Source organism: Pteropus medius, unplaced genomic scaffold (genome assembly GCF_902729225.1).
Source record: "Pteropus medius unplaced genomic scaffold, Ma_sr-lr_union100, whole genome shotgun sequence".
NCBI lineage: Eukaryota > Metazoa > Chordata > Mammalia > Chiroptera > Pteropodidae > Pteropus > Pteropus medius.
Genome location: NW_024350926.1, coordinates 732,705 through 755,230, shown reverse-complemented (window position 1 = coordinate 755,230; position 22,526 = coordinate 732,705). Strand labels below are relative to the sequence as shown.

At 38.1% G+C, this 22,526-nt stretch overlaps 1 protein-coding gene across 1 annotated transcript in view; it reads left to right on the top strand.

Annotated features, from left to right (window-relative positions):
- Positions 1-18,016, top strand: part of CYP7B1 (cytochrome P450 family 7 subfamily B member 1) — a 154,037-nt gene extending 136,021 nt beyond the window's left edge. The window contains exons 5-6 of the mRNA XM_039841749.1: positions 5,692-5,867; positions 13,300-18,016. Of these exons, the coding sequence (XP_039697683.1) occupies positions 5,692-5,867; positions 13,300-13,587 (464 nt within the window). The 3' untranslated portion in view covers positions 13,588-18,016. The remainder of the gene's footprint in view (positions 1-5,691; positions 5,868-13,299) is intronic.
- The last annotated feature ends 4,510 nt before the right edge of the window (positions 18,017-22,526 follow it).

Here is a 22,526-nt window from a genome sequence, read left to right as displayed (position 1 = left end):
TCTCAAATGCAGTTGGGTATGAGGGTGAGGTTGGAGCTAGAGGTTCACATCAGAATTTTGTGGACAATTTTTTTAAATAAAAATGTTTCATTTTAGAATAGTTTTAGATTTATGGAAAAGTGACATGGGTAATAGAGTCTCCATTTTCCCCTGACACACACAGTTTCCCTTATTATAAACATTTTAGTGTGGTATATTTGGCACAATCGTAGGTGTTATTTTGAAAAAGCTTATTTAATATTATAAAATAATTGTGTATCTAAAAATTAAAAGCATAAACAATTTAGACAACAATAGTAAAGTTTAACGAAATCCTCTCTTCCAGTGGGGATATGCAAGAGGTATAAATTTTACATTATTTTAGAAACTTCTAACGGGAGCTCGGGGGAGAGGCACCTCCCACAAAGGGTCCACCAGGAGTCACGTAGTGAGATTTTTGTACATAATATGAGGAAACATTGGTTAAAAAGTGAAAGACACTGATTGAATGTTTATCAAATTTTCACATCAGCACAAAGCTAAGAGGGTTAGATGATATAATGAATGCCGGAAGCAGAAGTTGAAAGGATCGAAAGAGAAGTTTAATGAGAATGCGGATGATTGTCCTTAGGTCTGAAAATCAACTGCATACGAATAGGATGAGGAAATCAATGTGTGGCTGAGCAGACAAGGGTTTGAACCAGCAGTTCTCAGCCTGGAATCCTCGCTGGGATCGTTTGAGGAGCTTCAAAAAGCGCTCACGCCTGGTCTCCCCGAAAGAGGTCCTGATGTCATTGGTCTGAAGTGCAGGCCGATGGCTTGAAAAGTTCCCTGGATGATTGTAATGTGCAAGATTTACACCCACTAAGTTAAAGGTGTTAGTTAATGTGCTGGTTCTGATTCCACTGATATGGGATAGAGCATTTATTATTATTACTTTTTAACCATTTCAGGTGATTCTAATGGCAGCCAGCAGTGCTGATAATAATCTCTGGGATATCAGAAAGCTTAAGACACATCAGTGATGTTAGTATTTCAAAAATTTGTTGCTCATTTGCTTCCAACAAAACGTTAATAGACATATGGTAGCGAGGGCAGAGAAAGTAGTTCCTCTCTACTTTTCCAACTGAAGTAGCACACCCAGTTCTGCCACGTTTTAGAGGCACAGTGACTAATTGAATTCATTCAGGATGTCAGGAGACTGAAGGCCATATCTCCTCTGACATGCAGCTTAAAAATGGCATGATAGTCGTCTTTAAATATTTTTAAAGAGCTGTCACATGGAAGAGGAATTAGAAGTTTTTTTTTTTTTTGTCTTCATGTTTTCTAAAGGGTGGAAGTTTAAGGGAGGAAAATTTCAGCTCAGAACAGAAAAAATAACTCCACTTAAATGTAGTGACCGCCGCCGTTGGAGTTATGGCGTCAGAAATTGTGTGCTATCTTCACCAAGGTCTTTGAGAGCATTCCTGTTTATATGTACCTTTCAACTTTGAACTACCTACATACATTGTAGTGTCCATGAAGGCCAAATCCATATGCTGTGTTTCCTTTTTCCACCAAGAGCAGTGGCCCAGTGCCCTGAGCAGGGTAGTACCTGAATAAATGTTTATGGACTATATGAATGTTGAATTTATATTTCCCTATTTTAGCAGTAAACCAAAGGCCATGTCTGCAGTGCGGAATGAAAGTAGGCATTCGTACCAATTCAGGTTTATTTTTAACTTTACTTAAAATATACAACTGTCTAGCCAAAAATTTGTTCTTTTACTTCCAATTATCTGATGATTACAATTTCAGATTTACTTTCTCACCTGTCTTGAAGGCAGTTACATAAAAACGCACACACATCTAGACCGTGGCTTTATTTCCTCACATCCTCTAGAGCACACTGGCTCCAAGTCTCCCTACTCCCCTTTCTCATCCACCTTCTTTCTGAGACCGCCCAAGCGTTCGGCCCCGGAAGACTGTGGCAGGGCTTGGCTGTTCATTTCGCTCCAGCCATAGCTGCCATCCACTGATCACCATGGCTAATCAGATAGTATGACAGTCTGCACCAATCATTACGATGATCCAAATTAACAGCCTGGCCATGTCACAGTACATTCATTCCACATACACAGACGTGGCCTCAGCGCGAGGGAGAAACTTGGATGTGCTTATTTGTGTTTGCATTGTAACGTGCATTCTTGATAGTCCTACCCTGCTTCGGTGCCTTAAATCTGCAAATGAGAATCATCTGTCAATTATTACAGCTAGAATCGACATCTGAGGGCAAAAAACAAAACATACACGCCTTTTTCTATCAGCATTTCCTTCCGTTTGCCCTTTCCCTTCACAGTTACATTGTAAAGCATCTTAGCTCAACAGATTCCCTAGCTTTTTGCTTACAACGAATAGTGAATCAGAATATTTTTATATCCCAAAGAGAAACAAATCTTCCCCAGCCAGGTGAAGAAGGTAGTGCAGGCTCTGATGTGTAGGCCAGGTATGGAACTTCAGTAATCCACTTTCCTGGTGTACACCGGTCAGCAAACCTCGATTCTTAATAAAACACAGGCAGCCTTATCTCAATCACCATTGCAGTTGTTGGTGCCTTGCAGTGCCTGGTACAAATTATCCCCCAAATATTTGCATTCTTGATAGCCATTTTTCTACAATGCGTTTAATAAGTAGAGGGTCTTATTACCTGCTAAATGTTAATATAAATTAACAATCTATTATGCACAATAAGTTTTATAAAACATTTACAGATAGAGATCATGTTTAATTAAAATTAACTTGCATATGAAAGCCAAGCTCAGTAATGATCGCAACGACCTTTTATTACCTGCAGTCCCTTGTTTTGGCTGGAATGATTGACAGCTTGCTGTTTGGCTACCATGTTGAATTTCAGCTGACAAGACTTTTCATTTTAACTCAATTTGCCCGCCTATCACAAGCTGGTGGCAGGCCAGACCCAAGTCACCCAGCTTTGCCTCAGCAGCTTGCTCTAGTTCTCATTAGTACGCATTTATTCAGTGGAAATTGGAAGACAAATGCTTGAAGGCATGTGAACTAAGTATAGCAAATTAGGTTTAAAGACTGAATATTTATAAGTGTATGGAAAGTTTTTTTTTTTTTAATTCTAGAGCAAATTGAGAACTGAGTGCTAGCTTTGGCATAAAAGAAATAAAGATAGAAGGGGGGGAGGAAGATTCTAAGAATAACAATACTATAAGCTTTTCCTTTCTCTTTTGGAAATATGTAAAATCTCTCTGACAACACCTTCTCAAATACTAACCCGGCCTCTCTTTGGTGGAGTGTTTGCACAATGAAGTTTAGCACCTCATGTGTGAGAAGAGGGAGAAAATGAGGGTCATGTTCAATTGTTGCTTGGTTATCCCTTGGTATGTTTTAAATTGCCTTGTTTGTTCGGCACTAGCACAGAAACAGATGTTGCTCTACCGTGCAGGATAATTTACTGTACCTCCTGGTGCAGCATGGAAGCCCTCCCAGGGCCCAGCTGGTCTGTCAGTGGCACTGGCTGGTGTCTGCTCAACTATGACAACTACAAGTAGAGGCTGCAGTTTTTTTATTGTGCAGTTGTCATTCTTCTCAACATATAGCTCTGCCTGCGTTCTTCGGGGCTGGTGGAAAAGCTGTTGGCTTTTGTGTGTTTGTGGCAACACAGAGCCACAGAAGCCCCACTCTTCATTGTTAATAATAATGCAACTCATTACTTTTGTCATCTAGTGATTATCGGCATGATCGCTCAGAGCGAGAGCCAACGTCGTCTTGCACACATTACTGGTACTGGAAGGTAAAACAGATTTGTCATTTACGATCTGACCGCTAAGCCACACTTTGTGCTCCATTATTGTGATTAACTTCTGCATAAGATATGCTTGCCCAATTGTCATTTGTGATACTGCAGTGGGCGCAAGCTGCCATGCTTCCCGTGAGCACGTCAGCCAATCGGATATGACCACGTTATTTGGACTGTTAAATGCCTGCTTTGTCACAGCAGCCACCCCACAATTATTTTGCTTTTGTATTTCTTCTTCCCACACCCCTCCTGGACTTGTTGTCTGAACAGCACTGCTACATATGTCAGCTACCATTTCACACCACAAGCTAAAATGATGCTGTACTGTTGTTGACCCAACAGAGCCAGCAGCAGTCCAGGGGAGGACGACCCTTGCTTTTCGCCATAGAAATGTTGGTCACTGGTGTCCTGCCAGCTAAAATCCATCGCGTCAGGTGCCTTGTGGCTATCCGCAGTAGAGTCCATGTTCCAAAACCAAAGTTCTTTTCTGGCCTCATCACCAACAAACCGATTTGACTCTGCCTGATTATAATAACGAAGGCAGTCCAAAAGAATATGCACAGCCTCACTGTACGTCACATCGGATCACCACACTGGCCACACAGAGCTGACCGCAGCCTCATTTCTTTCGACAAATGCATGCTTAGGGAAAAACCTCCTGGGAGAAGCCACCCAAAGCTTCTTGAAATCTCTATGCAAGCTGGGCAGAGATTTACATTTTAGTGAAATAGCATTGATTTTTATTTTTTGGCTGGCGCAAGCCCTCACTGACCAGTCTGACTCTGTAATATAATAATTCGGTACCTATGTTTCGGAGCTTTGCTGAAAACTAGGAAACTGGGCCATTGTGTGTGTGTGTGTGTGTGTGCGCGCGTGTGCGCGCGCTCATGTGTGATTCTACATTGCAAGTCATAAACACAACCATTTGTTACCATGTAAAGGGAGAGAAACACTCAATTTGGAGCTCTTTTTCACATTGCTGATTAGAAGGAATCAAGCTTTATATCCTAGGACCCATTCACGCTGGTGAAAACATAGTCAGTTTTGATTATGAAGGCAGGGATGCAGACCTAGACAGGAGCTACATGCTGATATGCATGCTATCAGAATGATTTATGCAAATTATGCATATTATTCCCAAAGGAATTCCTCCTCAAACTGCCAGGATAAATTGCCGGAAATTAGCCATAAAATCTGTCGGGCTAGGAGCAAAAGGTGAAGGCCACTGGGAAAGCAAGGACATTCCGCTTCTGGAATCTTCCAGGTTATGATGGTGGCTGTTATTTTCACTGGATGCTGAGAGAAAGGAGGTTTTTTTTCTGAATCTTGTAAAAGTATTTTTCCTTTGAATTTTTTCCAGCCAATGCTGACTCACATTTTATTTACAGCTAGCATAAAAGAAATTAGGTGTTGAGCCATCTCAGCAAGCACTACTATAATTACTTTACTATTACCTGCCTAAGTGCTTATTAAATACCTAAGACTGGCTTTAAAGGCATAGCTCTTCTGGAGGTTGGTGACGTAACCCACCAACAGGGGACTTTAACTGGGGTATGGTTTTAATTTACAGTGGGTAAACCAATAACACAGCATTCCTCTCCTGCCAACCATTTCTTCCTACAAAAATCCTAATTAATGACTTTCTGCCCGAGCACAGCACTGTTGCCTTCTGTCTGCAAAATGCCCCCAAGCGGGGCTTAGACCAGACCACGGCTGTCTCACCCTGTCCCTCCTCACTCTGGCCATGCAAAGCCACCATGGGCTCCAGCTCTGCACTCGGCGGATCTGATTAGGAATGGGTTTCCTTTTCAATCAGAGCTATTGGTGATGAGCTTTAATGGCAAATTTTGGGCACTTCTCAGGACCAGTCATATCTTAAAAAGCTGTTGCTTGCTTGTCTCCTTCAGAAAGCACCATTCTCGAGGCTTTACGACTCTGCTCATTTTCGAGCATCATTCGTTTCGTTCAAGAGGATTTGACTCTACCTTCAGAGACTGGGGACTACCGTCTGCGAAAGGGAGACTTCATAGCCATCTTTCCTCCATTCTTGCACTATGACCCGGAAATCTTTGAAGCTCCAGAGGTAAACAAACATCAGGCTGGTCACTGCTACTTCTCAGAGACTGCAAGCACATTGCTCTTCCTCATGATCTTTTTCTATCTCTTCCTTTTGCTGCCTTGTTCCAGATGGGATTCGAGACAGCTTGATGGCTTTTGTTTTTCCTTCCAATGGGAAAAATTTCCTATTTATCGAAGTGTTTCCTAAGGATCTCTCTTTCAAATTTCGTGTGGCCTATACATAGAAATACAGTGATGGAACGCAATGCCAGTTTCTTCAAATGCAATGGACATTGTACCTTGGCCTTTATCTTTAGGCCAAAATTAGGTTTCATAGAGGGTAAGCTATTGACAGGCAGCTTAGAGAATAAATAATGATGAATGTTTTGCTAAGTATTGCCAGAATTGAGTTGATGTCCTGAAGTCGAATACCATCATGGCCATAGCTAAGGCCATGTACTTTTTCACCTCTTGCTAAAGGTAGGTGCCCCTTCCTGACCAATTAGGATGGCATTATGAACTTGTGATTGTAAAGCCACTGCTCACGGGTGAAGCTCTGAGGGTAATTGTGTCATCTCCTTGTATTTTTTTTCCAAAGCTGGAGTTAATGAATATCAAAGACTGGAAATTAATCCACTCTGGCTCATCCCTTAACACCACTTCAGAGGTTCACCACCTGCATGCAAATTGAATGCAGTCTTGTTCTGCCTGTGCTTCTTGTGAAGTCATGCTGTTGCTGCAGTGGTTTTTGTATATAAAATGCTATTTTTTTTTCCAAAGGGAAATTCGCATGCTCTTTTTGAGCAGTTCAAAAGCCAGACCACTTTTAAAACCAGTTTCTGAGTGAGATGTCTTACAGCCAGGCTGGATTAAAGTATTGTTGAATTTTGGAAACTAATGAGAAGAGGACAGACTTCCAATACAATGAGATGATCTGTATTGACTTCATCCAGCAGGGCAAAATTTTTTAGAGGAGAGGAAAACGTCCCTGTGGTTTCTATGTGTTTCAGAAGAAGAGGCATTAAATGAATGATGATGGCAAGTTGGAACTAGCATATTAATAAGTGAACATTTTGCAGATAAGCTTTATTTCCTTATTTGTAAACATCAAAATTTTTACACGGAATTAAATAGTCAATAAAAAAGAGCAAATAAATAACTGATATTTGAAAAATATTTCTTAATTTTTGAATAGTTTTGCTTCTAGCTACAATTTTTAATTTGCTTTTCATTATGTTATTATTCCAGTAGTCTCTTTTTCATGTCACAATAGTAAAATTAACATTAAAGTTATGAACAAATACACAATAAACGTTTGCCAGATTACCTCTATTTTTATGGTACTGTCCTTTGGCCTCCTCCTGCCCTCCACCCTTGCCCCTGTCCCCATGATGGAAAAGACCATGAGTTAGGCTTTTAGGAATTTAAAAACCCAAGTTAAATGTTGAAAGCATGCTGATTTATATCTGCATTCCAGTATTTCTGTAGAATACTAAATAGCAATGCCCAAACTTTACGTAATAAATCGACCGGTCTTAAGAATAATTAGACAGGTTTGCCTCGTACTAAATCTGTGGAAGAACAGAATCGCGATATTGTGAATACTGACTTAGCGTCACTAGGGTGGCTCTCACTTAAGTTGACGAGCACTCTCTATTATTTACTAGGCCCAACGTTAGCCAGTTATGTCTGACTAATGGTAAAATTAACTAGCTAATTTTTTTGCCATGGTATGGTTTTTTGTGAAATTAGTTGAGGAGTGTTAATTATAGTTTGGAACCATTTTTACATGATTTGGCAAGGTCTTATGTAATCCTTCATTCTATGAACATTTACTGAGCATTGCCCACTATCAGGCATGTAGATTAATTCCTTTCGTTCTTAACTTAGAGCAATAATGTGTTATAGATGTTCATATGACAGATGCCCATCCAAACAGCCATGCACTGACAGTAAAGAAGAGAATTCTGTCCTTGGCCATTTGTCGCTAAGAGCACTGGCCCAGGAGCTCATCAGAGGTTTATATTCCCCACTTCCTGTCTTTTGTACACTGTGGATCTTGAAAGGGAAGGCCAGGCCTTAGATATAGAAAACAAGCAATAGCTGTTGGGTCAAAACTGTGAGGAAAGACTAACTCCAGATAAAAGTGTAGTAATTCTTGGAACACAGAGCCTGAAGAGACCTAGCATAGATTCTTTCAACCCAACGAGGCATAGTGTCAGGACATTCAAGACTAAGAGACTCTAGAATATTACATTTCTGAAAAAGGACATGGTCTTCCTTCATACATGTCTCTATTCCTGAATTTCCTCCCTACTTGTCCACTCAGATGGCTCCAGATTACTCCACAAGAATCACTCGTAATCACCTCTTCCTTCACAGTGTCCCCGATTCCCACCTTATTCCTCAGAACTTGCCGTTGCCCACTCTGTGGCCTGTGTGTACCTTTTATTCATTTTATTATGGTGCACAACAGTATTTTGCAGTTACTTGTTGACTTGTCTGTGCTCCCGTTTGCTATAAGCTCCGGAAGGAAAACGGTCCTGTCACTATCTTCTCTGCCTTCTTAGTGCCTACCGAGCACACGGGAGGGTGTCCATAGAAGGTCGATACATAAGCAGGGTGCTGGGTAGATTACTGTACTGAAAATGAAAACACACTCCAGATGAAATTTAAATCAACATGGCTATTGCATGTTCAAATATGCTCTGGGCCTAACTAGATCAAATAGATGAAGTGGCTTGTGTGTAAATACAGCAATTCTATCAGGAGTGGTGAGAACTATTGCAAAGGGAGAGCCCAGGAGGCCGCTAAATGAGCCCATTTGGCTACTTCCGAACTAACCCTCAGCTCTTACAAGCATGTAGACCTGGTACGGCCAACTCATTTTTTTTTTTTTAACTCAAAAAACGGATTTCTGAATAATACTTAAAATGTTTAAATATTTGGAAAAGTAAAGTTTAAAACACAGCGTGGGCTAAACAAAGTGTTTGGTGACCTAACTGGGTCTGTCAGCTGCCAACATGTAACCTCTGTGTTAAGAATTATTTTCCTGAATATTGTCTGCTTAGCTTATTGTAATGTAGCCAGGCAGGTGGCTCTTGCCCATGTGGGAAAACAAATCGGCAAGTAAAAAGTAAACCATGAGAGAGAGTGAAGGAAATACCACTTTCCAATTCTTTCTTCTTCTCTATCAATCTAAATGCTACCCAAGAAAGTCTAGATAAATTAGCAAGGAATGAGAAGCTTTTCAAAATTTTCTGAAAGGTTTCTCAAATTTATGTTTATTACCAACCAGAATTTAAGCCCTGGGTCTCAAAGAATCAGTAAATGATGACGATTTTTTTTTTTGGTCAAAATGCACAACTGGAGCTACAGAAAGAACAGAATCTATTGGGTGTTTTCCCTGTGGCCAGAGGTGCTAAGATATAAAAGGAGGCCTGGGGAAGTCCATGTGGAAGAAACAACAAATGTTTAAGTTAGTAACACATTATCAGGGCCATGTAGCCTCCTAGAGTAAGAACATGGTGAAATAACAAAGAAATTACAAAGCCATGAAGTACTCCCTAAAGCTCTGAACTCGAAAAGTTTTACTTGACCTCATGCAAATCTGCCCTATCTACCTCTTGGAAGTGTAGGGATTAATAAAGTGATAGATGACTTTGAAAGCCCTTGAAAAAATTCTAAATTACTATAAAAATTGCCGTATTGGTATTATTTTGGTTATTGTCACTGTTCTTAAACTATTCTAGTCATGACAAATGAAGAAATATTCTGAATAATAAATTTTTGTCTGTATCTCAACGTGGAATAGAGATTGTGCCCCCAGTATATGTCAAAGAAACTAATGTATACTGAGCATCTTCTATTCAGAAAGCATACTGATTGGTCATAACAAGTGACACAAATAAAAACGACTTCTATCCTTAAGAGTTTATAGTTTAGAGGCTCAGCCTTATCACATGGCTTCATTCTCATATCCAGATGCTTCATGTTGAGAGGGTTTCTGCCATACCAGTAAACTGGCACGTCATACCAGCTATGGTGGAACCAGCTGGTAAACCAGCACTCTGAAAAAACCTTGGTTTTGTCAGTTTTCATGGTATAAATACTCCCACCCTGGCTGATCCCATGTTACCAACGTGAAGATTCCTACCACAGAGCTGAGAAGAAATGAGCTAGTACAAGCTGGCTACAGCACACCACTGCCTAGAACCCAGGTCATGGAGATAAAAAGGAATTTCTGTCGTCTGTCATCTTGTTCCCAGGAAGACTGACTGTAAACCAGGGGCAGCAGTGCAGCCCTCAGTCACCCACGTAAAACAGTGACAGTTTTTATTTCGAGGAAGTCATATCTTTTGTCAAATCTAGATTCCTATACTCAAATGATGAATCAAATAAATACGAGACCTGATCATACTGGATGTCACCTACCTCAGCAAGACCATGTTTTATGCCTTTTTGCATTCAGGAACTACTTTTTAAAAAAAAAAAATCTGTTGAACTGAACTAAACATAATATTTGGAGAACACAAATTAGGGTGTTATACAATGTTCTTCGTCACTTATACCAAAAATTCTTCTCCATCCATAAAATTGAGTCATCTATCCAGTCTTGATGTCTAGTGCTAAATATTATACCACTTTCCCTTTGTAAACACTGAATATTCATCTACTCTTCATTCTCTACATGTTTATTTACTCATTCAATATTTCTGTTTTCTTCAAAAGCTTGAAGATTGCTTTTAAAATATACTTTATTGTCGTGTATTTATTCATTAATTCGACAAACATATATGGAACCTCTACTATGTGCATAGCACTTTGTTGGGTGCTTTAAAAATAGAGATAAATAAGACAGTGTGACTCCAGTCTCCTGGAATTTCTTGGCTCTGCCATCTCCTGTGGGTTAGCTCTGTCTTCAGCCTGGTGGCAGTGAAGCAGCGGCAGTGGCTGGCATCATACCCACATATAACTAGGTCCAGAGGAGAAAGGGTGACGGACCTTTTTTGCTGTTTGTTTTTCTTCCTTCACAAGAAGGGAACTCCCAGATGTCCCCATAGCATGCTTTTCCCCCATAGCATGGATGAGATTGGTTCACACACCCCGACCTAAATCAGAGGCCAGAGTGATGTGATTACCACGATTGGAGCCTGGACAAATCTTACACAGAAGAAAGATGTTGAGGAGTCAACCACAACAATCGTTAGAGGAGCAGTGGGGAATTTCAGCGTCTCATTCTTTCTCTTGCTGTTTCTCTGTTCTCATCCACTTAATGATATTGTGTTTAATTGACCCTCTTTAATTATGAAGCACTGAGCTATTATGGTTACTGCAAAGAGTTTAAGTTGGTATGATGAATCCTGTTTTTAACTTATTCCAAATGAACTTTGCTTCTTGAGCTTCCTAACCCTTTGTTCTATATCGCCGTGTCCCCAAAATCTTAGGGATGTGACTGTTATGCCCCTTCTCTTTTGGGCTAAAACCAGATGATATCCCTACCAGCTGCCAGAAGCCCTTCCTAACGTTGGCCCTGGAAATGGAAAACAAACTAAAAATAAATTTCTACTCAAAAATATATTTATGCCTATGTGCCCTTTGACCTTGGTGATAGTCATAGAGCAAAAGAATTGGTTTTTTCTTGTTTCATGCTTAACCAACTAAATAAGAAGTTCTAAGATGTTTATTATGGGGAAACTGAATAGAATGTAATGGAAAACTAGAGGAGAGGCATTACCGATTGACTAGAAATTTGAGTGAACGGAAGGTAAGCACTAACTGAAGGTCGCAGGGGTTGGGAGCATTGTGTGTGTGTCCCGCTGGCCTCTCAGAGGGCAGCGTGTTCTCTTTCATGAAGAAGATCAGGAAAGCCATGACAGTTTCTGGCTTATTTATGAAACTGGGGCATTATGAAGTCACAGTCAAGCTAAATTTATCTTTTTTATTTTCTGGCTTAAACAATGGGGCTCCAGTGGGACCACTTAACAAATCATTTCATGGCAAAATTGACTTAAACTGATTTGGCCTAGGCCAGGAGCTTGTAGGGAGGGCACTGGTCTCCTAAAATTAGTCAGTAAGAAGGAGGAAGCAAAGATTCCGTAGTCAGCCAAGTCGTCCGGAGCCACGTTGATGGACAGAGGTCACCAGGAAAGAGTGCCATGTAGTAACTCTGTCCCCAGTAACAAACTGTACATCAAGAAAGAGTGCCCTCATTCATGACTACAGGGATGGACAGGTGCGTTTCATTCCACACTGCTTAGATCCTTCAGCTACATCCCAGAACTGTCTGCTGAAAAATATGCTTATGTTCTAATGCATATTAACTTTGCCATTATGATTGCACCCACTTGCAAGTCAGGGGGCACAGAAGCCACCCAAAGTGTGTTCTATAAGTGTGAATATTTATCAGAATAAGTATCCTAGGTAAATGAAGATAAACTCAGTAGTTTTAAAGAGAATAATTTCTCTGACATTAACACTGGCATTTTGAGTGAGAAAAACAGATCATTTGTGATAGATTCAGAATCTATCCCCATATCGTAGGCTCTTCTCTATAACCTGAGATGCTTTTGATCTGAACTGCTTCTTTGTCTTTGACTTCATGGAGTCCCTAGCAAACTTGTGTGGCGAGCAGGTCTAATTCTAATGAGCACCAAGTACAGGAAATATTTGGTCGTTTTCATGCATGCCACGTGTATTAATTTAATCAATGGTATAATCCACCATGGGCTGAAATAAGGTTGCTCAGTCTCCTCTTGGAAACTCAAGTGAGTAAATTAAGATGGCGGGCCAAATACCCTAGATGAACCAGTCCCATCATTTGCTGTAACAAATACTATAACTCATTGATGAAAACATATCAGGAACACCTACCACCCTAGAGCTAACCCAAAGACATATCAGGAACACCTACCACCCTAGAGCTAACCCAAAGAGAGTTCGTTCTAGTAGAACCGTCATAGGAGAAATTCAGTACAATATCAAACAACAAGCAAGACCGATTATGGGAATCTTATTATCTTATATCTATTTAATCCAAATTGCATTGGGTTAAATAAGCATTGCGTTCTAAGCTTAAAGTTCTCATCCATCAGTAGCTGGGAAGGAACAGAAGAAAAGTATATCAGAGATCTTCAGGCAGCTCCCGTTCATCATTCACAGTAACAATGGTGACAGTGCAGGAGACCTCAGCATAGGAGAGAAATGTGAATTGGAAAGAAGTATATAGGTGTTTGGATTTCACTCTGATATGGAAGAAGTAATTTCTTAGTAGCGTTTGAGTTTTTCGAAAGTTCATTCATGATTTGCACTTTGTCAAGTTTTACTTTCTGGTGTTTGCTGGATTATTGTAGGAGCCTTTGAAGACAGGCAGGTAGGGGCTGGCAACTTTGTGGATCTGAACTCAAACTATTTCATGTAAATTTCTTATTTTAACCCTCTCTATTTCTTCTTCACAGGAATTTAGATTTGACCGTTTTACAGAAAATGGTAAGAAGAAAACCACCTTCTTCAAAAGAGGGAAGAAGCTGAGGTATTATTTACTGCCATTTGGATTTGGAACCAGCAAATGCCCAGGCCGATTTTTGGCAGTTAATGAAATAAAGCAACTGTTGGTTATACTTTTAACTTATTTTGATTTAGAAATAATGGACGATAAACTTATACAACTAGACTATAGCCGCTTCTTGTTTGGTATTCAGTACCCAAATTCCGATGTTTTATTTAGGTACAAAGTCAGATCTTAAAGAAACTAAAAGAAAAGAAATCTATCAAAATTAACCTAAATGTTTTCAATTCATCTATTTGTTTTTAATTTCTGCAAATGTAATAGCTTTGCTTTGTTTGTTTAAAAAATGCCCATTTTTATTTGTTCTGAGATCAGTCTAATTCGCACTTGGTCATAAAACCCATCAGAAAATAAAACAGAATGGTGGCATGAAAATGGACGTCAAAATCAACATAATAAACTTAAAATAGGGTTTTTAAGTTTCTACCTATTATGCATTTCACCTGTCATAGAAAACAGATGGTAATAGATTTGAGACTGTGGGATTTTTAAAAGTCACTCGAATTCTTCTCTAATATGTACATACACACTTCATGTATTACTGGAAATTTGTGCTGGAAATGGACTCAGTCTCACAACTACAAATTCTCAGAGAAGAAGGAAATTAAATTTCCATGAGAGAGACTGGATGAAAATGTTCCCTTCACATATAATATCAATAATATCTATATTGCCAGGTGTGTTTGCATTAAATGAGTTTTGCAGTAGATTAAATACTTCAACTTCACTTCAATATTTAATCATCCATAAATGCTCTTTATTACTTTGTATGCCATGACTCGATAGAACAAAATTTCTTGTTCTGTACAACTGTTTATGTTCAAGTTAGACTCTGATAAGAGTGAATGTATAAGAACACACAAAACCTATTATATATTCAGCAGTTGCCCTAGACTTTAGTATTAGGTTCACTGTGGAAACAAATGTTGAAATCATTCCAAGGTTGATTATAGCATTTGGCTTTAGCGTAAACTATAAGGTTTATGCCAGTATTGCAATTAAGTCTTTCCTAAATGCTTCTGTTTATATAAACTGAAAAACTAGATAGCAGTATTTGTTTTTGACACCTCACCTTTTGGACTTGGAGTTTATTTGTTTTACTTTGAATGTACAACATTTGTAATGGAGTATAATTTCCATATGTCGCAATGCAGCATTGTGTCCTTGATTCAAAGATTTCTAATATCAGATTATCAAGGGGTTGTCTCGCATCTGACATAAATGATGATGCTTTGTATAAATAGGCAAAGCAGGTAATAAAATTGGGTAATTTGTGCTGTATTAAGTAGAACTTTTAATATTTCAGTAATGTGCTATTTTTTAAAAAAAAGAAATTATTTTTGAAATAACATTATAAAATACTCACCATACTTAATCTTCTAGCATTTATTTTTCTCCTTCCTGAAGTACATGCTCTAAGCAAATGTTTCTTAGTGAATATCTACTGGTCTAACATCTACTTTTGTTTGATCGAAGATGTTTTTATTTTTGCCCTCGATCTGGAAACATATCACTAGGTGCACACATCTGGGTCGAGAGTTATTTCTTCAGCAGTTTGAAGATATTGCATGTTCCTAAGGCTTCCATCGTTGTCGTCAAGAGGGTAGCCTTATCAGTTTAATTATTCAGTAGGTAGTCTGCCTCATCTCTCTGATAGTTTTAATATGTTCTCTTTGTCTTCACTGTGCTTAGTTTCTTTCTATTTGCCTTGCTTGCGCTTCTTGAGTCTGAGAATGTGTGTCTTTTATCAAGATATTCTCAGCCATTATCTCTTTTGAATATTACCTCTCTTAGACTCTGTGTTAGATCCTCTCACTCTAAACTACATGTTGTTCGACCTTTTCTCCCCTTATTTTGTATTTCTAGTTTACATTCTAGGTAATTTCTTTAGATATCTCTTCTAGTTTTTTCCCTATACATTGTATCTAATCTGCTCTTTAACTCATCCATTGAATTTGTTTTTTCCTTCTTTTCATTTTAACCTCAGGTTCATATTCCTTATACCCTCAGTTCATGGCACACAATTAGAGTTGGTCCAAACAAAGCCCCTCTGACTTTATTTACTTATTTTACTTATTCTATTTTATCCCTAACCTCTACCATCATACTCCTCCCCATCATAGGCAAACATTCTAAAGTGTTTGCTGTTTATCTTTTTATAAAACATATATTATCACCTTGGGTAGATGTTTTTAATTTACATAAATGTATTTTCTATAAGTCAGATCCTTCTTAATTTTCTTACGAAGCTCAATGTTTTAAAAAATATATCCATATTGCTTTATATGTATTTAATCTATTCTTCTAACTGCTGCATAATGTACCATAATGTGTACTCATCATGTTTTAATCATCTATTTACCCAGGAAACTGTGTTGGTGGGACAATTAATTTGAGGGAAAAGCCAAAGCCAACCCTAAAACTACCCCTACTTGTCCTTCCCCTGGTGCCCAGACACCCTCCATCCTAAGCTGCTGCAAACCCTCAACCCCCGTAGCACACGCGTGTGCACACACGCACACACATTCGGCTTGGGCCCTAGGCTTTCTCTCCGGCATATCACAAAGCACAGCCTCCTTTTCTACCAGGACATCTAATCTGCCATACTGCCTGAAGTGGAAACCTCCAGATTTTTAAATTCATCTCAAAAGTACACTTCCGTGATGTTACAGCAGAGACGACACAGGAAATTATTCTCTTTTACTTTCTGCATAGTTTATAATTAGAAGCACATATAGGGATTTAGAATAGAAAGTAGTATATAAAATGGTTCAGAAAATACACAAAGCAGTGGACAGTAGAATCAAAACAAGAGAGTCTTGCGACAGGCTTAAATCTAGTAAAGTGTGTTTATGAATAGAAAAAAATGTCATGGTGAAATAAGTTAAAAGACATGGATTCTAGCTGTGACATAACTGGTTTATCATCAACAAGTCACTTTGCTTCTCACTGCTTTAGTTTCCTTATGTGCAAAATAAAAATAATAAGGCCTTTTCAACACTGCAGTTCATCAGGAGGTTGATGATGAACACAGTAACGTGTGAACTTATTTTTGAAAAGTATAATGCAATATGAAAATGTAAAGTTGTGGAAGACATACTTTAAGAAGTTTGTGTCATTTAAAAACTGTTTCTATGTATTTGTAAAAGGAAATGAATTTTTGTCGTTAGTTTATTCATTATTCACTTATTCGACTAAACATTTGTTAAACATTTCCTCTATTTCTACATATGATGTTATGCCCTGGATCACCCTTCTTAAAGAACACACAGTTTATTAGGGAAAGCGTCCCATACACAGCTCATTTATTATAAATGTAGTTGTAAGCAATAAATTCATCTCTTTAAAACTATTCTAAAATTCTGATATATCACTAGTTCTAACTAACCATCTATCATTTATTCCAAAGAAAAGTCCCATAATGAAAAATTACTATGTGCAATGAAATGTACATCAGGTATCGTGATTATATGGTAAAAATAACTAAAACCAAATAAAGTCATTGGGGCTACAGAATTTTTTTAAAACTGTATTTTATATATCGTAAAAAACCATCTTTCTATTTGTACAGCCTCCCATAAGTTTCAAATTAAAAGAGATGAATAACTAATAATGTTTCATTTCAGTGACCAACAGTATGAAGCATTCATTTAGCAAAAACTAAATGTTCCGAAGGTAGTAAGAAAAAAGCTATTTATCACTAAATAAGACATTCTGATAAGCAACTCATATGAGAACCTTTATCTTCCTTGTTTTGGCTTTCCTACACAGTTGATTCTATTTCTGCATTTCATCATTAAATTTTGAGTCATAAGTCTAAGACAAAGGAGCTTGCCTACTCAAAATTTGCATGATTACTCCTGCTTATTTTCTCATAAAGAATAATTTGGGTACCTTTCCCTATAAGCATCTTCTAATTTAACAATGGAATCTTAAAACCAATTTCAATGATCAAAGCTAAAATTATCTAGGTTTTGATCTTAGTACAAAATAATGTCGATAATTATAAAACAAGAATTATGTGCCCATAGAATGTGCTGTTTTAAACTATTAAATTCTCCAATATTGCAAACTATTATTTACTTGAGCTGCATTATTAGGTATTCATATTCACATACTCAATTAGGGAAAAGTTAGCAAACCAAGATTACATTCCCTGTAGCATTATTTTAAATTATAATGAGCAGTCACATAAAACTCTAGTATTTCTCTAAAGCAATTATTACTTACTCTACTTTATAGTGTTAATCTAAATCAGTGATCATTAATGTTTGAACCTTTTAGCTTAAATGTTTATTCTGTTTATAATACATTCTTGAATAAAATAAATTTAATTCATAAAACTCTACTAAACAATTTTAAATAGGAGATAATTAGGCAAAACTTATGTTTAAAAATATTTTTAGGCAGAGGAATGCTGTATATTATAAAAAAACTGTTGTCCTGAATTGTTTGTTCAATATCATCTTTTGATTTTAAAATGGTATATATGTGGATTTATGAAGAAGCGAATTATCTTAAAAAGATTGTGAGGAAGGTGCTTTGTAAGTCTATTTTGTTTTCTTTTATTTACAACAAAAATTCAATAAATTAGTTTTTGAAGCACAGATGAGTGACCATGTCTTCTTTCCCTACGAGGAATGTGTTAGATTTGATTACAAATAGCAAATTATTTCGAAAATAATTTTGCTGTCCTCTCCCTCCACACTCACACACATATACACAGATTCTTATTTTCTGAAACTCTCCCTAAAAGTTCATTAATTGTTATATTCAGAGTGTTTATTTTTCAGAGTGATATATTTTTGCTTAGTTATTTACATGGGAAGTAAACACAGAACCAAGAAATATCAGCGACTGGTAAGTTTTTAAATAAGATCATTTTAACCACACTGACCTTGCCAGGCTACAAGTCTTAATAATTGTTCATATTCCGTGGAGAGATGGATAAGTGCAACAAGAAATGGGAGCGAGATCACATCAGAGCTGGTCTTTGTCTTCTGCCTATCGCTTTCCCACAAATAATGAACGAAGCAATAATATTTGGACAGTATTCTATTTACTCATAAGGCTGAAATCCAAACTGTAAAAAAGCATATAATACGGAATGCTGTCGATGAAAATGAGATGTGGCTCCTTTAGTAACTGTACTTGCAGCATTTTACTGAGACCCCTGGCTTTTCCAAGAAACACTCCCATGAGTCATTAAGGTTTTACGGGGACTCACCTTAGACTCTGAAGGTGTTCGTGCATATTTGAACTAGTCAGTTCAATATTGTCTAATGATCGGGGTAAATTATGTCATTAAATGGACAATCTATGAAATAATTATCTTTGTTTTCAATTTTATGCTAAAAAGTGTTAATTGAGTAAATAAAAATTTTGCAGACCTCTCTGGAATTAGCCATGATCGTGTGAGGAATAATGTGCATTTTCTATTCAGGATATAGCTGGACAAGAGAAAATACTCAATGGTTAAAGCAGATAAAGGTTCGATACAGGTTACTGTTAGTTATTTGAGGTATAGTTTATGTTCTCGATTCCTAAATGTATTTATTTTTATAAGGAGAACATGATATATTATAGACTACACAGAAAGTAAATGTTTAGAGATAGACTCATGAAGCATTTTATTTCCCTTATAACATTTAGTGCTTATAAGAAAACTTAGAGAAATATTAGTAACAGGTAAAGGTACAACTATCTCATGATTCATCACTGAGTCAAATTTAAACACAAATATAAAGCACGTATTAGTTGAAGATTTTTTTTGTTTGTAAGAGAACATTTACTCCATATAACTTATTTCTAGGAACTAGACATTGTAGTTAACACAAAATGTGTTATTATTACCTAAAAACCCATATTTTTTAGTAATTGCTTTTGTCTCTTATGCTTAAATTCATGTTTAAATGATATGTACTTTCATTCCATAACTTCTAAGAACTGTCCAATATATTTAAAATTTTATAAATGTGTTGCTTTAAACTTTAAATGGAATGTTTTTAAGTATTTGAAATCACTTGAATTTTTTATGAGTCAAAAAGTTTACAGGAAGTAGTATTTTCTCCATGTTTTGAAACTAGGCATTTTTTTAAATCTTTTTATTTTGAACTTATTTTAAACTAACAGAAAAGCTATAAAATAGTATTCATTTTTAAAGAAGAAAGTCCTCAGACTACACAATACTTGCAAAAAATAAGACTGGTCCTAAGACTTAGCCAGTGAAGATCATTTTCGACCTTTGGAGATGATCGTCCACAGTAACTACCCTATGGGACGCTGTAGTGTAAATAGCAACTGAGTGGCAGAAACAGTGTGCACACCACCCAGGTCCTCCATAGTTCTGTTTTCATTAAGGAAAAAAAAAAATGTTTTCTAAATCTTAGAAAGTGCTTACTTTGTTGAGTAATTCCAGATCTTACTTAATTTTACTCTCTTGAGAAATCTACACTTTAAAGCTATGTATGCCTGATGCTTCTCCAAAAGAAAATTAAATTATCCCCTACCCCTGCTTCCTGATACTTGGGGCTTTTAATAGACAAATTTCCTTTTCTCCATGTGTCTTCATGTTTCTGTGGAGGCCTAGTTAGGAAAATCACTTTCTTTTCACGGAAGTATCAGATGGGGGGCATAGGCTCAGCCTGGCACCTGAATTTGACCATAGCTCTGAAGAGAGACTGTACCTGGCAAATGTAGCTGTACTTACTTAAAGAGACAGTGTGTGATCTACCGTTTTGACCAGTTAGGTACATAATCTGAGGCTCTCCCATAATAAGCTATTATTTGTCTTCTCTTTTCAAAGAGTAGATGAAGGATATTTAACAAAGAAATCCTTATACCAAGTTCGTCAGTAATTGCCAGAGCAGATAAATGCATAAAATGAGGTTAGGCCATGAAGCACTTTTATGTTTAAATCTAAATTCTCATCTCTAAACATCTCTATTAACATAGCAAATTTGAGTTGCAACCATCCTCCTAATAAAATATGAAATCTGTTAAGATTGCAAAGCATTTGTAAATAATGGATCCTTTAAATATCCCTGAACTTTATTCTGAAACTTATAAGGAGAAATAATAATTGCTTTATATAACCACCAATACCATTTTAGCATTGATGAAGATGTTAATTTATGGTTGGTTAGCAGTTTATGGCTGTCATTAGTTTTTCAGTTTGGTCCACATTAGAAATCTATTTTTCTTTTTTATTTTAATCTGAGACAATTATATAAAGATATGGTTATGTTTTATCTAAAATGTATCATTCTACTATAGCATTTCAAATTATTCACAGATCATAGTTCTTATATGTGCATATATGAATTTAAAAATACAGCCATAAAAAGCTTGAAACAGATCATAAATTTGCTTCATATTTTATTGCATCTCTGAATCAGGTTGAGAAGACAAGGGCAACTATGGTCTTTGGGAAAGAATTAACTCTTTCGCCAGCTGGTGAGTAGAATGATATCACAGTGTGCATAATTAAAGCTAACTCCCCATCAAAGCATCCTGATGACTTGTAAGATAGGCTTGTCCATCATATATGGGGGGAGGGGTGTGAAGGTAACTGCAGAATCCTCTTTCCCTTTGCAGTCAAACCTTCCCAGCCCAGTCATTTTTCTTCCAGAGATCTCTAATCTGTTTCTGTATTGCCGGATTTAGAGAACACAGGGGAAAGGCAAGGAAGAAAAGTCACACACGCATATGCACATGCATTCAGGGATACCTGGTAATTTTTGCAATAGAAGGCTCCTGAATCATGTTAAGACGAGTCATTTAGAAAAAGTGGTCGAATTTAACCCAAATCAAGCCTCAGGGAAAGCGAGCAAAGAGTTTCCTTGCCTTGCTAGGAGGCAAAGAGCTCTTTGGGGGTTAAAACTGGAGCGCTTTCGCACCATTCCCGCCTGTGGCGTGGCTACGGGGGTGCGCCTGACAAGCTTGACCTCAGCACGTGAGCCCACCAGGCAACGCGGTTGCAGAGGACAACGCGATTCTAGTGCCATTCTAGAAAGAGAGTTTGAGGAAGAGTCCCTGAAGTTCCCCGTTTGTCCCAAGGAACTTGGAGGTTGGAAGGCTTTGCGCTGCAGGAGGGGCCCGGGACGCCAGTCGAGGGACAGCACCCGGAGAAGGCGTGCTGTGTCTCCGGATCCCGAGACCCAACCCCGGCACAGCGCGAGCGGAGCCCCGCGGGTGGCGCTCACGGTGGACGTCGTTCCGTCAGCTGCCCTGGGCTGGCTGGCCTGCAGGAAAGCCGGCCCCACTTTCTCCTGCCATCCCAGGTCCCCAGCACAGACACCTACCCTGGCCCGGGAGTGAAAACAGACACCTGTTTTTTCCGCACAGCCTAGTTCTAGTAAACACGTAGCAGTCGATCAGAAGAGCCGGAGGTCCGGCTGGGAGAAAAAAGACTCTTACCTCGAGGGCTGCTTTTACTCTGAAACTTAAGTTGCTGTCTCCTGGTTGTCCCTCATGTTTCCCTCCTTCCTTCGACCGTGCCCAGTGTCTGATTTAAAAGGCCAAACCTAAATCAATCTGCAAGTCGTTGGCTTGGCAAATCCAGGGACATTCGAGTTATAAATGCCAAGGCAGAGCGCGCAGGAAACGGGCTCATTTATTTTGCCCACACAACAGAAAAATGTTAATTGATGTAAAGTTGCTTGGCGCGTAGATAATTTAGTCTGACCTGCATTTTAATGAAAAGAAAACTTATTTATGTTTCTGACGCTTATATTTTGCAATTTAATTTTGTTTTGAGGCACCGTTGTGTAGTTGACACCCCCGCCCCCAACCAATTCCCCAATCGAATCACATTTTCATTAAAGTTTTTACTAAGGAGCCTCGCCTGACCAGGATTCATTCCCCTCCGCCTTCCATGAGCACACTTTCGGGGCTCCACTCGCTCTATCGCTCCGCCCGGCAGAGCTGCCACAATGTGCTGCGAGCCGGCAAGTGGACTCATCATTATTTTTCAAAGTCTGGGAAGTGTGTTATCCTTTTTCCTAGTGGTAATTAGTTACCATAGCATCTAATACGTAAATGTGCCCAGAGCACACCATTAACAGTTAAACGGAGGATTCAATTTAACACATGATTATATCTTTCATAAGTCATTAC